Source organism: Manihot esculenta, chromosome 10 (genome assembly GCF_001659605.2).
Source record: "Manihot esculenta cultivar AM560-2 chromosome 10, M.esculenta_v8, whole genome shotgun sequence".
In the NCBI taxonomy this organism is placed as follows: Eukaryota; Viridiplantae; Streptophyta; class Magnoliopsida; order Malpighiales; family Euphorbiaceae; genus Manihot; species Manihot esculenta.
In genome coordinates, this window is record NC_035170.2 from 26,095,548 (window position 1) to 26,111,774 (window position 16,227).

General features: G+C 30.8%; 3 protein-coding genes across 5 annotated transcripts in view; all 3 read left to right on the top strand.

Moving 5' to 3' along the window:
* LOC110623950 (auxin response factor 1) overlaps positions 1 to 2,945 on the top strand; it is a 67,159-nt gene extending 64,214 nt beyond the window's left edge. The window contains exon 14 of the mRNA XM_043960575.1: positions 2,655 to 2,945. Within this exon, the coding sequence (XP_043816510.1) occupies positions 2,655 to 2,733 (79 nt within the window). The 3' untranslated portion in view covers positions 2,734 to 2,945. The remainder of the gene's footprint in view (positions 1 to 2,654) is intronic.
* Positions 2,946 to 6,540: 3,595 nt separating this feature from the next.
* Positions 6,541 to 13,724, top strand: LOC110624729 (auxin response factor 1). 3 transcript variants are annotated; one of them, XM_021769999.2, is made up of 15 exons: positions 6,545 to 6,874; positions 7,616 to 7,705; positions 9,247 to 9,362; positions 9,488 to 9,583; positions 9,746 to 9,802; positions 9,917 to 10,069; positions 10,164 to 10,248; positions 10,862 to 10,952; positions 11,040 to 11,204; positions 11,325 to 11,444; positions 11,526 to 11,601; positions 11,770 to 11,935; positions 12,023 to 12,519; positions 12,812 to 13,002; positions 13,095 to 13,724. In XM_021769999.2, exons 2-15 carry the CDS (start codon positions 7,657 to 7,659, stop codon positions 13,270 to 13,272), a joined length of 2,040 nt encoding a protein of 679 aa, XP_021625691.1. In that variant the 5' UTR covers positions 6,545 to 6,874; positions 7,616 to 7,656; the 3' UTR covers positions 13,273 to 13,724. The 3 variants fall into 3 exon arrangements, with proteins under 3 accessions (XP_043816885.1, XP_043816884.1, XP_021625691.1); XM_043960950.1 differs by having other exon boundaries at positions 6,541 to 6,874; positions 7,588 to 7,705; positions 11,770 to 12,519; XM_043960949.1 differs by having other exon boundaries at positions 6,541 to 6,874; positions 11,770 to 12,519.
* A 361-nt stretch (positions 13,725 to 14,085) lies between these two features.
* On the top strand, positions 14,086 to 15,941 carry LOC110624730. Its single transcript, XM_021770001.2, has one exon. It carries the CDS (start codon positions 14,689 to 14,691, stop codon positions 15,166 to 15,168), a length of 480 nt encoding a protein of 159 aa, XP_021625693.1. The 5' UTR covers positions 14,086 to 14,688; the 3' UTR covers positions 15,169 to 15,941.
* Positions 15,942 to 16,227: the final 286 nt, after the last annotated feature.

Sequence of the window (16,227 nt, forward strand, 5' to 3'; positions counted from 1 at the left end):
GAATTAAGAGAATTTTTAAATTGCATTTTATTTATTTAAAAAAATTATAATTTCTAAAAATTATAATCCAACTTTATTTAAAATAAAAGAATTATATAAATAAAAAATAATATTCATATTGTTAATAAAAGAAAAATTATTATAATAATGATATAATAAATTTCTCAATTACTATTTTATAAGAAATCAATTATATTTAAATAGGCAATAATTATATATTATTAATTTAATTTTTTAATAGTATTTATAAATTTAATATATTATAAAATTTTAATTTTTAAATATTATAATATTACTCAATTTAATGATGAATTTTTTTTTTTTTTACAACAGCGATTTATGTTTACATAAAATTTAGTATTTAATTTGTGAAATTTAAAAAAATAAAAACTTTCCTTTTAAACCATTTTAATTTTTTAAAAAAATTAAATTATAATAAAAAATAACTAAAAGAATTTAAGTATAACTTTAATTTTAATATTTTTAAACCCAAACCTATAGCTATGATGGAATTAAAATTTATAATAAAATTATATTCTTATAATTTTAATATTTAAAAATTTTAATCTTATTATATTTATATATATGAATAAAATGATCATCTATTTAAAAATTAAGTTTTAAATAATACATTATAAATTATTTAAATAATTAAATTAAATACTATTATAAATAATTTAAAAGTTTAAGTGCATTATGAAAAATTTTATTCCCTTTTATAAAAGTAAAGTATAGATAAATGTAGATAAATATATATAGATAAAATATGTTATTTAATGTTAATTTTTTATATTATTTATTTTAATAATTTTAAATATTTATACTATTAATATCCAAATTAATTTAAAATTAATTAATTAACTTTTTTATAAATTAATTTGCACTTCATTAGTCAAAGCATTAGAGAGTGTGATTTCATAAATGAATACATTTTAATGAAATATTATAAATGGGCTTAGTATATTTAACAAAACACACTGAAATTTAATAATAATTTATCCTCAAATTTTATTTTCAATCTAATTGAATCCTATTATTTTAATTTAATGTAATTAACAGTATAAAGTCTGATATTAATAATTAAATTTTATTTTTCAAATAAATTATTATTAATTTAATACCTGAACATAAATAATTATTAGTTTACATAACATTTATTTCGAAAATATATGTTAAAATGTATAAAATAATATTTTAAAATTTGTATATATTATTAATAATCATCTAATCTAAAATATACGTGTTTATTATATTTTAATATAAATAAATAGAAATTAATCATTAATGTTAATTTTATAAAAATTCAAATAAATATCACCGCAAGATTACTAATTTTTCATTTATTTTACTATATAAATAATGTAATAGAATGTGATTTTAAAATTATATACTCAATTGATATGTGAAAAACTTGTTTGGACACAGACAATTGATTTTATCGTGAAAAAATCAAATAGGGACCCATTTTTATATATATTGAATTAATGATGGACCGGATACATCTAAGAATTTCCCATTTGATCTAATAAATCAAGGCTTGTCCTTTCAATTTTTGTTGGAAAGAGTTTCTCCGTGGGAATTAGAACTTGTAGCAATTTCTATTCCAAAATTTCTCCCTGGGCTATGGAAGAAGCGAGCTCTACCATCTCTTTTGCCCTCTTCTGCACGATAATATGGTACATGTCAGCTTTGCTGTTAGTATTCTTTAGTCCTGATTTGCTTTGATAATTATTGACAAACTTCTCATCTCTGTTCAGTAGATACGTGGAAATTCCCTTCTGAGTCTCCTGCTGCTTTCTCCTGTTATGACCTCTATTCATCATCCAGTTCATCGTCTACTTCTAAGAGCAATTCTCTTGGTTTTAGTGGCTTTCGTTCACAGGCTAGCATTTCCCCCAACCGAGTGGAAAATGTTGTGGAGTCTTCTGCCTATGCTGTTGATGAAGAACCAGGAAATGTGGGGGATGGTTGCCCAGTTCTATCTTTAGATACGTCTGACCAGCATTCTGAAACATTGAACAATATTAATCAGTCTGAAATACATTCAGGAAGTTGTGAGCCTAAGAAACACTGCCCGCTATCTCACGAACCACTTGACTATTTTTTTTTACAGGAAAATTTAGCTTTTAGTCTATATATTATGAAAAAATTTATTAATTAATTTTTTAATTTTAAAAAATACGATAAAAAATTTTTAAAATTTTAAAAAATCTACTGATTACCATTCCATTATTTTAACCCATTAAGTGTTTTACCATTTAATCTCTATGATATATGAAAATTTATTAATTAATCGCTTAATTTTATAAAAATGTCTACTATTTATCTATTTCGTGTCTCAGACATTGAAGGTAAACTCAGAGGATCCACAAAGAAATGAGAGGTTATCTACACTGATGAAGAAGGTGACATGATGTTGTTTGGGGATTTTCCATGGCTGTAAGTTCATCTGACTCGGTCCTACTTGTTTTCATGTTCTTGTCCTTTTAGTTGATTTCGTTCCGACTGGAATTGAAACTTCAGACCTCATAATTTTCTTAGTTCAGTATGCTTTAACATTTTTCTAAATTTAGATACTATAATGTGTTATTTATTTTTTTAATAATTTACAAAATTAGAAATATCCGCGGCTAGCTCTACTCCTGTGTTGCCAGTGAATTCTGTAGCATGGTGAGGGAGATCTTCATCTGTGCATCAGATGAGGTCAGGAGGATGAAATCCAGATCAGGCTAACACAATAGTTGATCACCTTCCTCTTTCTTTTTATTTTTTTTAATTAAAATTTGAAAGATTTTCTAATTAAATGGGTCAAAGTATTCAAAAATAATAAAGGGAAATGCCAATATGTAATTCTATTATTATTGCACAAGTTGACAAAGACTTTCCATCTCATCCTTACCAATAACAAATTAAATTTGACTGGAATATGCCTAATTGTTCCATTTACATATCTTTGATATCCTAGTTGTTAAGTAACTTCAGTATTTTATATGGTGAATTTTGTTTTTTTTTTTTTTAATTTTCTTCATGAGAATATCTTTATTTATGGTATTCCATGATAACTACATTCTTTTTTGAAAGCAAAATTACTGATTGTATTAATAAAATTTCATTAAATAAGGAGGGATATCATCCCAAACAGAGAGACGATTATGTCTGATAGATTCTCTAGTTAAAGTATGAGCAGTTAGAGTAGTATTACGACAAACCCATCTAACAGAAATATCAGTTCTAAAATCTAACAAAAATTTACAATTATTCAAAATACAAACTCCTACATAAAATAATTTGGCAAAAATACTCTTCAAATGCTTGTTTAAACCTTGTATAAGATAATTTGGCAAAAATACTTCTCGTTCTTTCTCATCTCTCGAGCATAAATCATTAAAATCTTCCAAACAAAATCACAGAAGAGATTTTCTACGAGATAAAGCTCAAATAAAGTTTTAAGACTAATTTCGTCGTTATGATTCTGAAAACCCATAATAACTAGCAAATTTCAATTGAATATTACCTTTCAAAACAATCAAACTAATCAAATTTGAAGAAAAACCAACCGCAAAAACAAACCCATGACTCTTCTATATTAACGAAAGACCTCCTCACAATCCTTATCTATTGACTGAGAATCAACCATCAAAATGTAAAAAATTACGAAAAAATTCCATACGAGAACTAAGAGCTTTTATTTCCATCAAAAATAAAATGTCCGGCTTGTAACTAGAAACCAAATCCTTCAATACAATAACTGTCCGAGGATTGCCACCATAAATCTGTCAAAGAGGTCTGTATATTCTGAAAATTTATTGGATTGTATGTGAAAAACATCTCCACCATACAAAAATCATAAGTGATGATCAAAATATCTCTAGAGCTCTTAATAGGGACAACAACATCTTCTTTTCATCGATAGTCAATTGACGCAGATTATCTTTTATGGAGAAGGGGAAATAAGAAATTAGATTTAAAGAAGAAAAAAAGACGAGAATATTGAGTCACAAAAGAATTATAGAGGAAATTTGCGTCGAAAGTAAGTCGGAGAATTTAAGAGAGTTTCATGATACCTGCATTAATACTAGATAATCAACTGAATTATTCATTAAGAGTTTATTGTTTCAATTTTAGTCACTAATTATTGAAAAAATTTTAAAATATTATTAATTAAAGTGATTAATTAATTTAATTTTTATAAAATTAAAAGAATAATTAATAAATTTTATTCATATTAGAAAAATTGTTATATGAAATATACATGGTGAAAATTCATTTATATAAATAAAAATTTAATATAATATATAACACAAATAAAAAGGTATTGCAACAATTCTATTATTAGTTAAATATGTTATGTGATCATGACTTTTGTGCAAAAAGTTGATATTTCATTTTTTTCATAATTAATATTTAATATTTAATTTTTTTTTATAAAGTTTAATTATTTAAAATGTGAATTATTTTCAATAGTTACATTTTATAAATTAGAAGATAAAAGTTACACTTTTCAACTATCTTTGACTCACTGAAACAAAACTTTTTTTTTTCATTTATCTTAAATTATAAAATAATATTAATTTTTGAGATGATAATTTATTTATAAGCTTACTATTATACTCTTATTTAATATATATATAAAGAAGTAAAATAAATTAATTTCAATGATAATTTAATGATAGAGTAAAATGAATTGTGGTTATATTAACAAAAACAAAAACATTTTTATTTTAATTATATTAATTATAATTTTTTTAATTTATAAAATAATAGTTACAATTTTATTTTCCGTAAAATAGAGAATAGAAATGAAAATTCGGTCGATTTGATTTAAAATAAACTAAATTGAAAAATTAAATATTAAAATTTTAATATTTGTGAAAACTAAACCAAATCGATTTTGAATAGAAATAGATTTGAATCAAGTTAGTCTAATTTGATTTGATTCAATTCGATTTGATTAGTTGCATTTTTAATGAAATTTTATTTTTTGTACTTTATTTTTTATTTTAAAATTTAATTAAAATATTTTAATTTAAATTATAATCTAATCTCTTTATATTATTAAAAATAATATATTATTATTAATTAATCAGTTAGATTTAATTTTATCAATTTTTAAAAATAAAAATTAAGTCGATTAAAAAAAATTAAATAGAGAATAATTTAATTTATGATGGGATTATCCTTGATTACCAATGCACACTATTGTTTTAATTAAAAATTTATAAAAAATTTGACTACTAAATTTAACAAATGAAATAAACTAAACAAAATTAAATATAATAAAATTAAAATTAATAAAAAATTTGCAATATATCTAAATTTACAACCTTAAAAAATAAAGTAACTAATTATCAATTTTAATTCCACCAGAAACCAGACCTCACACCTACCTACTTTAGCCTAATCAAACAAATCCCAATATTTTTTTCCTCTTTAAAATAAAAGATCCTAAGGGATTTAAATAGTATAAATTTTTAAAAAAGAAAATCAGAAAGGTAATTTGACTAAATTTATGGGGTAAAAATCTAACAATAAAGCCACCACCATAAAAGCCCAATCCCTAGTAGATTCTTGGAGTTTGTGAAGTACTAAAAAAGAACCGAGGATAGATGTAAAGGACATTATTGTCTTTTCACTCAAAATTAAAGGGTAAGAAAGAAATTTACGCAATTAATCAAAATACTACTAAATTAGTGCGAGTTTGTCATTTGCATTTCCAAAATTCTCCTCCCTTGCAAAGTACAAAATATTAAACATTTGGGGGGCACAAGTGTCATTGTAATAGAAATACTAGGGGCAAAAGGGTAATTGTAAAGTGAACCAGGATTAGAGTACTGAGCCTTTCGCTTAATTAAGACAAAAGCTTGATGTCTTGGAGACAGGGTGTAGCCAGAGGAGATGTACCCATGTAGGGATTCCAGGGCACTGTTTTTATTTATATTTTTTAAAATTTTTTATTGAATAAATTAGAATTAAATTTTTAAAGTTTTTTTTTACCAAATGTATTTTTTAATCATTCTAATTCTGAAGATTTAATGATAAATCAACACAATCAATTCTTAATTTTTTTTATCATTTTTATTTTTGATGCTTAATTTTTTTTTATCCCAATTTAAAAATTAAAATTTAAAATTCAAAATTTAATTATCCTATAATCAATACTATTATTTAATCAATCTTTTTAGCTTAATTTTATAAAATATTTTAGTCTCAATGTAATGTTAATTAATTTTAGGCTAAAAAGTGAAATTTGTTTATAAAATATTACATTAATTTTTTATTTAAATGTACTCTTAAATTATTATTAATCTGTATAGAGTAGGGATAAATTTGTCATTCCATTTATTAATTTTGTAATAAAATTTTTGTATAATTAATTTTCTTCTTTTTTTTAAGTTAAGAATTGGAAAAAATTATATCTAAAAAGACAATAAAGCCCCCACGGCCAACTTACCTTTGGTCTATCCTCAGAGTTATTAAGTATTTATTAGAGACACACATTGGATTTTTAACTAATAAAAAATAAAATAAGAAGGAAAAAAAATAAAAAAAGGGAAAAAAAAAGACCAGAGGGAGAGAGAGAGAGAGAGAGGAGAGTGTATGTAAGAGAGGAACAGAAAGCAGAGCCAAAGCCAAGTCGTGTCGGCTTCGACCGAACATTGACGATATATACACTTTATATATTCAGACATAGAGAGAGAAGAAGGAGAAGAAGAAGGAGAAGAAGAAGAAGAGAGAGAGCGAGCGAGCGAGCGAGCGAGAGGTCACTGCGTGTGTATGTGATTTTCGATCCAGTCGTTATCTGTTTATTGAAGCCCTAACTTGCTGTTGCTGTTGCTGTTTTTGGATCCTACGGATTCAGAGAGTTCAAGAGGAGGTGAGTCGATTTTATTTGTTTATGTATTTTTCTCCGATGGGTGTTTTATTTTGGTTTGGGATATTGTAGATAAATGATGGATTTTAAAGTGGGCATCTGTGATGTTCCTTTTGGATTGCAAAGTTGGGGAAAACTTGTTTTTGGCTTTATCAGATCCCTTAATCTGTTCTTGTTTTCACTCATTTTTTCTCTTGGCATGTTTCTGGATGTCCAAACAGCTAGTTCGTATGTTTTGATTTTATTGGTCTGTAATATATGTGCTTAAATTGGTATTTTGTTTGTGGGTATTTTGATTCATGCTGTTTTAGTGTTGATCATTGATTTGTTTATGTATTTGATTTTTTCTCTAATTGGTTTTGAATTTGTTGTCTAATATTCTTTTTAAATATTTCATAGCTCAAAATACTCTCTTTGAAAAAATAGAAGATGGATTTGAGTTGTATAAAGTGAAGAAGGCTTTTTGAACTCGTTGCCATCTCTTTTGTAAAATTGGGGGTTAAAGGTTTTTAGAAGCTGACTTTTAAGCATTATTCTGAACAAAATTCTGAAGCTCTTCACTTCTGACACATGGTGAGCAATTAAGGAGTTTAAACTTTTAAGTAGCTAAAACTGAAGAAATGGTATTGCCATTTAGTTATAGTAAGTGCATTTACGGTTATTGAGTTTCCTTTAGCTTGGTGTGATAATTGATTACAGGTTTAATATATTTTTAGGTGTTTTCCACTTATTCTTTTTCCATAGATTGAGTTGGCTGATCACTGAGGACTTGGTGCGGTTTTGTTATGGCATTCACGAGCACCAATCATACACCTGTTGGACATCCTCATGCAGGTTTGAACTTATTGCAGTTTTGTTTTATCACATTTCAATAGTTGTGTGGCAAAAAGGGACTAAATAATGTGATTATAAGGCTGAATAATACACAAATCAATGATAATGAGACATTTTTTTGAAATGGGTGTATGACTCTATATATGTACTCAAGGATATTGTTTTCAGTATTAAATTCTGAGCTTCTGATGGTGTTGATGATTGATGTTGAAAGTGTTACGCATTGTCTTCAGCTTAATTGAATGAAGTAAATTCTGTTGCACAATTCTTAAGAGTTAGGGGGCTGACATGTGACTAAGTTAAAGTTTGCTATATGGTAGTGGTTGACATGTGACTAAGTTAAAGCTTGCTATATAGTATTGTTTGATCTTTGTGTAGGCTTCATTTTGTCTTTACTGTAGGATAAGGCTGTGGAAAATTGGAAATCTCAAGCTCATATAAATTCCAGTTCTTTGCCCCTTTTTTTAAATAAATCTGCTGACCAACAATCTAATACTGGATCTATTGGAAGCTATATGAACTGAAGTTTTTTGTCAGCCTCTTTATTTGTGACTTTATTACTTAAAACAACTTTGAAACAGCAGAGAATTGCTCGTAGAGGCAAGAGCATTTTGTCAGAACTGTGATTTTGAATATATGGAGTGAATCACAAATGTAGTTGAATCATGACTAAATCATAAAACCCAGTGTTAAATATATGAATTGACCATTTTAGTTAATTCTTTTTCTAGAGTGCTTTTAGACTCTATAACTTTAAAATTTAAGATTTCACTTCATCTTTATTTTGAAAGGCGCACTTGCGTCTTTATTTTAGTTATTTTTCTTTCACAGTTCATTCTTTTCCATCTCTCTCTTCTTTCTTTTTTCCTTTTTTCAGTTTGCTTCTAACTATTGTTGTCAAATTATGACATTTTCTGTTAAAATATTATGACCTTTCCACTATTGCTTTTTGTTATTTAATTTTTTTTGACTTAATTCAAGTTAGGGTTTCAAGAGTTCATAATTTATAGCATAAAACTATACAACATACAAGTGTATGTTATTCTGTTGTAAAGCATACTTTTAACTAGCTAAATGGTAATTCTATATTTATCATAAATATGTCATTGTGATTTATATTTTTATTTATTTTTTAGAACCTATACCATTATTAACTAATCTCGAACTTTCCTTTTATCAAGTCTTACAATGCGATTTGATTCTTGATTCTGGATTCATGAAATGAAGATTTCGATTCTTGATGCGAATCTCGATTTGACAACTATAGGCAAGAGTTCTTAACCACAAACTATCAAACAAGTTTTTTGAAATCATCTTTTGATCTGAAGAATCTTACTGCTGCAACAGTGCAACGTAAAGCCTTTGTGAAGCTTGTTTGATCATATGTTCTGATGTTGTTTATTTATTTACTTATTACTTCTTTTACCTTGTTTTATGCAATTGTGTTATTGCTTCTGGAAGTGCATGATATTAATTTTCATTTTTCCCCCTATATGCCTCTTTCTTTGCATTTCTGTGAAACATTATCCATTTATTAATAGGAGGATGCAATGATGCTCTTTACAAAGAACTATGGCATGCCTGTGCCGGACCTCTTGTCAACCTTCCTCGTGATGGGGAGCGAGTTTATTATTTTCCACAAGGTCACATGGAACAGGTAGATTGAATTCAGTAGAAATTAAAATCATATAACTTTACTGCTTTTCTGGTACTATATATATCCATGTTGCTGTGCACTGTCTTTTTATGTTGTCTTACGGACTTCTGTTATCTCCTATATAGCTTGAAGCTTCAATGCATCAAGGGTTGGAGCAACATATGCCATCATTCAATCTTCCATCAAAAATTCTTTGTAAAGTGGTCAATGTTCAGCGTAGGGTGGGTTTGCTTTATGATAATTGTAATTCTGCTAATGCTTTTGTCAAATTTTGATGATTCTTAGTATTGCTTATTTGGTATGCTATATGGATGAAGTAATATTGCAATCTTTTCGCAGTTCCATTCATTTTGTTTCATTTGCTATTTTACTGTCGATTGCAGGCTGAACCTGAAACAGATGAAGTTTATGCACAGATTACCCTGCTTCCAGAACCAGACGTAAGTTACATATTTTTACACAAGGCTTTCAGATGCATTCCATTTAGCTTTCAGGTCCATTCCGCTTAATTATTTTTTGCTTCCTTGATCTTACTGTATTTCTCCTTAAATCAGCAAAGTGAGGTTACTAGCCCTGATCCTCCACTACCAGAACCTGAAAGATGCACAGTTCATTCATTTTGTAAGACACTTACTGCTTCTGACACAAGCACTCATGGTGGTTTCTCTGTTCTTCGAAGGCATGCAGATGATTGTCTGCCTCCCCTGGTCAGGACCTAACTGTTAATTTGTTATTGCGCTTCTGATTATGCAGTTCAAATTCATTTGTTTGCATGTTGACATTCTCTTTCTTATTGTATAGGATATGTCCCAGCAGCCACCTTGGCAAGAGTTGGTTGCCAGTGACTTGCATGGGAATTCATGGCATTTCCGACACATTTTTCGGGGTTAGCAAGTTTTGCTTTGTTTAGTTATTATTATTATTATATTATTGTTTCTCATATGATGCCAAATGGTTATAGCTGGCAATTTGATTACCACTATTGCTGAAGACTTGAAGCGGTTACCTCTATTCTTCTTCATGTACTAGTATCTCTAATTGTTTTATTGCTCTGTCTACAGTTTTTCAGTTTATGCCTATTAAATGTTCAGCTCACTCCTCCAATCTAGTGGATAACATGATTGTATTTTGGAATTGGATGTTTGAACTAAATCAATTCTAAGAACTTTCAAATGAAGTTTTATTTAGCTTGTGATTTGGCCTACTGCTTTTTATTTTCAGGTAATGTGAATATGTGATTATTGCATGATTTGCGTCCTACTTTCTTGAGCCTTTGCTGGTCAACATCACTAGTACAGTAGTGATCTGTTGTAATTCAAATAGGTTGCAACCTGTTCATGGATCACATAAAGTCCCTATTATTTTTTGTTTAAATGTGTTTGATATTTGGTATGTGTTCGGCTGGATAATTTGTTTTGCCTATCATTTTATACTCGGAATGAAACTGGCAAGGTAATGCTGGCTTAGTTGCTGGACATTGATCAAAATGTTAATTTCAGGTCAACCTAGACGCCATCTACTTACAACCGGGTGGAGTGTCTTTGTTAGTTCAAAGAAGTTAGTGGCAGGAGATGCATTCATCTTCTTGAGGCAAGTTTATCATATATTATTACTTCCTTGTTCAGTGACTTCTTTGGTCTCCGTTAAATTTATTGATGATTGATATGCTTTTTACAGGGGAGAAAATGGAGAACTTCGGGTTGGTGTAAGGAGGCTTATGAGACAGCAGATTAGTATGCCATCTTCTGTTATATCTTGCCAAAGCATGCACCTTGGGGTTCTTGCCACTGCATCTCATGCAATTAATACAGGAACTCTTTTTTCTGTCTTCTACAAGCCAAGGTTTTGTTCTGTTCAATGTGTTTCATTTATTTAATGTTGTTTTGCTTTTGTGTTTTAGTAATTTGTTTGTAATTGTGTTACCTGCATAATCATGTTACTAAATAAGCATTTCATTTTCAGAACCAGTCGTTCTGAGTTCATTGTAAGTGTCAACAAGTATCTTGAAGCTCAGAGCCACAAGCTTTCTGTTGGGATGAGGTTTAAGATGAGATTTGAGGGCGAAGAAGTACCTGAACGAAGGTATCATCTTATACTGGATTGGCATTTAGCTTTAGAAGGTAATAACATTATTTGTAATTGTTAGTTTATATTGAGCTGCAGGTTTAGCGGCACCATTGTTGGTGTTGGAGATAATATGTCGTCTGGTTGGGCTGATTCTGAGTGGAGATCCTTAAAGGTTGACAAATTTGTTGATAAGTTTCTTGCTTTGGTTTCTAGATTTATTGATTTAATGGTTTGTGGAAGTTTGTTTGATCAAACAAAGTGTCTCTTCTGCTTTCATGTTAAAACTTAGAAGTCATCTTATCATCTCTTCATTTGTGGCTTGTATCATTTTCTTTGCCAGGTTCAATGGGATGAGCCTTCTTCAATCTTGCGTCCAGATAGAGTATCACCATGGGAATTGGAGCCACTCGTTGCATCTGCTCCTTCAAACTCCCAACCTGTGCAAAGGAACAAGCGCGCTCGGCCATCTGTTTTACCTTCACCAACGCCAAATCTGTCTGCACTTGGTATGTTATCTTTCCCTTTAGCGTTTCATCTTTTCATTTGTTTATGTTGGTTTGTAACGATAACCTTGTGGTGCCTGTGTGCATTAGATGTGTGGAAACCCCCAACTGAGTCTCCTGCTTTCTCATATGGGGACTCTCAACGTGGACGAGATCTTTATCCATCTCACAATTTCTCTACAACTGCAAAGGCCAACTCTCTTGGCTTTAGTGGCAATAGTCTATTGTCTAGTGTCTCCCCCAACTCAATGTATTGGCCTAACCGGGTGGAAAGTGTTACAGATTCTTTTGTCCCAGTTATTAACAAAGATTCTGGAGAGAGAAAACAAAGCACTGGAAATGGTTACAGGCTTTTTGGGATTCAACTTGTTGACAACTCCAATGTGGAAGAAACTTCACCTTTAGCTGTTGCTTCAGGAATGGGGGATGATTGCCCTATTGTGTCCTTGGATGCTGAATCTGATCAAAATTCTGAGCCATCAAATATTAATCGATCTGAAATCCCTTCAATAAGTTGTGAGCCTGAGAAATCATGCCTCAGATCTCCTCAAGAGTCACAAAGCCGTCAAATCAGAAGCTGCACAAAGGTAATAGCTTGTATTCTCTTATTGAATTCTTGTGAATATTATGGAAGAATTTTCAATATCTCTCTTGCTGTCCTTTTCGTTCTTCAGATCTCTCCGACTTCCTACAGATGTAGTTAGGCATATTAGGTATTTTTCTATAAATTAATATAGTTCAAATGTTGAAGACTATTGACCTTGATATTTTGAATGTTCGAACATGAGTATGCTTTAATTCTGATGTGATATTCTGTTTTGTGCTGCCTGATCTAAATGCTCAATGGCTGTGGCTTATATGGTTTTCTTTTTTTATTAGGTTCACATGCAAGGGATTGCTGTTGGTAGAGCTGTTGATTTGACACGGTTTGAATGTTATGAGGACTTGCTGATGAAGCTGGAGGATATGTTTGACATTGAAGGTGAGCTCAGTGGATCAACAAAGAAATGGCAAGTTGTCTACACGGATGATGAAGATGACATGATGATGGTTGGGGATGACCCATGGCAGTAAGTTAACTTGACGTGCTAGTTCATTGTTCTTGCTATACATGTTTTTGCTTGTGTTGGATTTTTATGTTGATGACTTCTTTTGATGGCAGTGAGTTCTGCAGCATGGTGAGGAAGATTTTCATATATACATCTGAGGAAGTGAAGAGGTTATCACCCAAGATTAAACTCCCAGTCAATGAAGAGATCAAAGCAACCAAAGCTGATGGTGACCCTGATGCTGCAGTTAACATGGAGGACCAATCATCTGTTGTTGGGCCTGGGTGCTAATAGGCCTGTGTCGTTTTACCATGAATGGCTATCAAAGGGGTGGTGAAAAGGAGTGATGAAGAGGGAGAATTCGGTGAAGATGATGTTTATAATACAGTGGTGTACGTGGAATGGCCAGTGACATTTCCAGACATGCAGCACTAAATAACTGTTGAGATGGATGGTGGCTGTTTGCTGAACGTCATTTGTGGAGAGTGAGACTGTTTATCTTTAAAAATAGGTTTTGGGATTCAAGTTTGTATTTTTGCAAGGGAAACTTAATAGTGCTTGTTTGTTTGGATTCAACAAGGCTGAAAAGTTGTCCATTCCACCTCTTCTGCTCAGCAAATGAAGAATGGAGAATATTCAGTTTCTCTCAATTTCGCCTTTCCTCTTTTTCTTTTGAGAATTGACCACTGTTTACATTATGGCATAGCCAGCCTTTTGTATATAAGCATGCAGCCTTCTTATCACTTGCTTTCCTTTGCATACTTCACCTTCACCTTTGAAAAGCTACTATATTTGTATTTGATTTGCTATTCAAATCTTCACAAAATTGTCTGAAGGTTTCAGTTTTCAGTTCACCAGAGGAAAGAGCAAGGCCTCCTCAACTTTGGCTTACTGTTCTAGATGTTGTTTACCTTCCCACAACTTCAAAGGGCAAATTTTCTGTGGTTCCTGTTGTGCTCAAATTGCTTATAGATATTAGCTGTGCACTTTTGTCAAAAAATTTACCATTTAATCGTCACTTTACAAACTATTTGATCGATTTGCTTTTTAACTACATGCTACATGTTACATGTTTTCTTTTGTAAATTTGTTAAGCCATTACTGTTCTCAATGCCCAATTGCTGGAGCCTCAGCTTTTGTAAATATACTTACTTATGTTTGCCTTTTGACTCTCTGATGTATGGAGAAATTTTTAAATGGATTTAGTTCACTATTGATTTAAAATACATGATAATAGATTTCATTTAATTTTTTCATACAAAATCTATTTGCCTGTCTTAAGTCCAAATTCGATCGGATCAGACAAGTTTTTCCGTTTATGTGGTGGTGGTGACCCTAATAGCTTAACCTTGTAGATGATCCAAGTAGGACCGGTTCCAAGCAATTTTTTCCCATTTGTGTGATGGTGGTGATCCCAACGGCTTAACCCAGCTCCTCCTTGTCCTTTACTAAAAGATAGGCTGGGGCCTGGGAAAGTAGGTGGGCAACGGTCATAATTTTTGAAAATTTTGTAACAAAGAAAGTTTAATCCTTGCAAAAAGCTTTATGTAATGCTTTTACGATCTTTCAACTGACCATCAAGTTCTCTTTTCAAAAGCACTAATGTATCCAATGTTCTAGCCTATTTCTATATTCACAATTGCCAAAAACCAGAAAGCCTCCAATTCCACCATCTTGTAATCTAGCCATTACCAAGTTACCAAGAAAATGATAAAGGCAGTGAAGAAGTTGAAGAAGCTCTGGCCAAAAAAGAAGAGAAGAAAGAAGACCCATCAAGAACCTCATTATCTTCCTCCGCCACCGTGCCCCTGTTGCTGCTCCTATTCCTCTCCAGTTCAACCTTCTGCTCCACCGCTGCCGCCATGGCTGGTGCCTGACCAGACCAATGAGACCGTTACTGCACCTGGGGTGCAGCAGTACCTTCCAGAAGTAAGCTACCAAAGTCGAATCCAGTTCCAATCTCAAGAAATTATTGTGGAAACAAATCCCATTTGTCCTACGTTACCAATTGAGACTACCCCATTAACGTACCAGCAATATACAGTTCCAAATCCTGTTTATGGGGTGCCTGTTGTGGAGACGCCAAGAAGAGAGAGCTCAGGTGGGTTCTTTGGATGTCTTATTAGCTATGGTGTGGATCTAATTCGTTGCTTCTGTCCTTGTTTTCGCATTCGAGAAGTTGACTGATAATTGAAGCATGGAAGTCTAGCTGATAAAAGACGCAGCGCATAGATCTCCCCTCCTTCCTTTTTTCTTATTAATGATTATATATACATATATATCGTTTGGTTTCTATTTGTTATTGTTAATCAATAGAAGAAGAAAAGAAAAGGCTCTTGTATGAATTAGCTCATCATGAATATTTGTAGATTAAATCGCTAATAACATGCTATATATAGTGTTTTTGAGTAATTTTCGATGATAAACAGTGTTTATTGGTGGAAAATTCTTGATAATTCCATAATTCGAATAGAAAGAAGTTACAACGTTAATCAAAACATAGTTAAACAATCTTAACAAAGGTGATTATAATAAATTATTATACATACAATAATAGAATGTGACTGTGTCTGTGTCTGCATATTCTCAACCAGATCCTCCGGGTGAGCTGTGACTAGGAGGAGCATTAATCCCTGTCAAAATCCTGCGGAGTTTTGGCATCTGATCTTCGTGAATAAAGTTGCCCTTTTGAATGTGGTCGGAAACATATTTTGACATCATCGGATGCTTTCCTGCATCTTCATAAGCATATGAATGGGTATTGATTCTCTGATTCCCAATTTTCTCTTTCCTTGGTTCCAATTCAAGTTGAATAGCAAGTGAGGATGAAACAGCAACAATCAAGATCATCAACATCACCAACTTCATCATCTACCTAGCTACTTTCAAATTTGCTGCACTTTTGTTAATAATTAATGTATGAATAAGACGATGAGCATAAATAAAATTCAAAGTTAACAAAAAAGTAATATAGTTAAAAAGTAAAAACAAATTGAAGGTCTTGCGCAGTGTATTGCAGTCTTCAATTCTTAAAAATTACACCTGTTTCTAAATATCAAAAATAAAAATATATGAAATATCTATCTAAACCGGAGTGATAAAGACACTTGTACATACTAGGTTTAACGTGAATCTGAATAAATAAAAGGTTTTAAATTCTACTTTTTCAATTTCCAATCCCAATTTTAAAAAACGACGCTTATAGTCTATGCTAGTTGTCACGGTTTCAGATTTTAGCAATCGTCA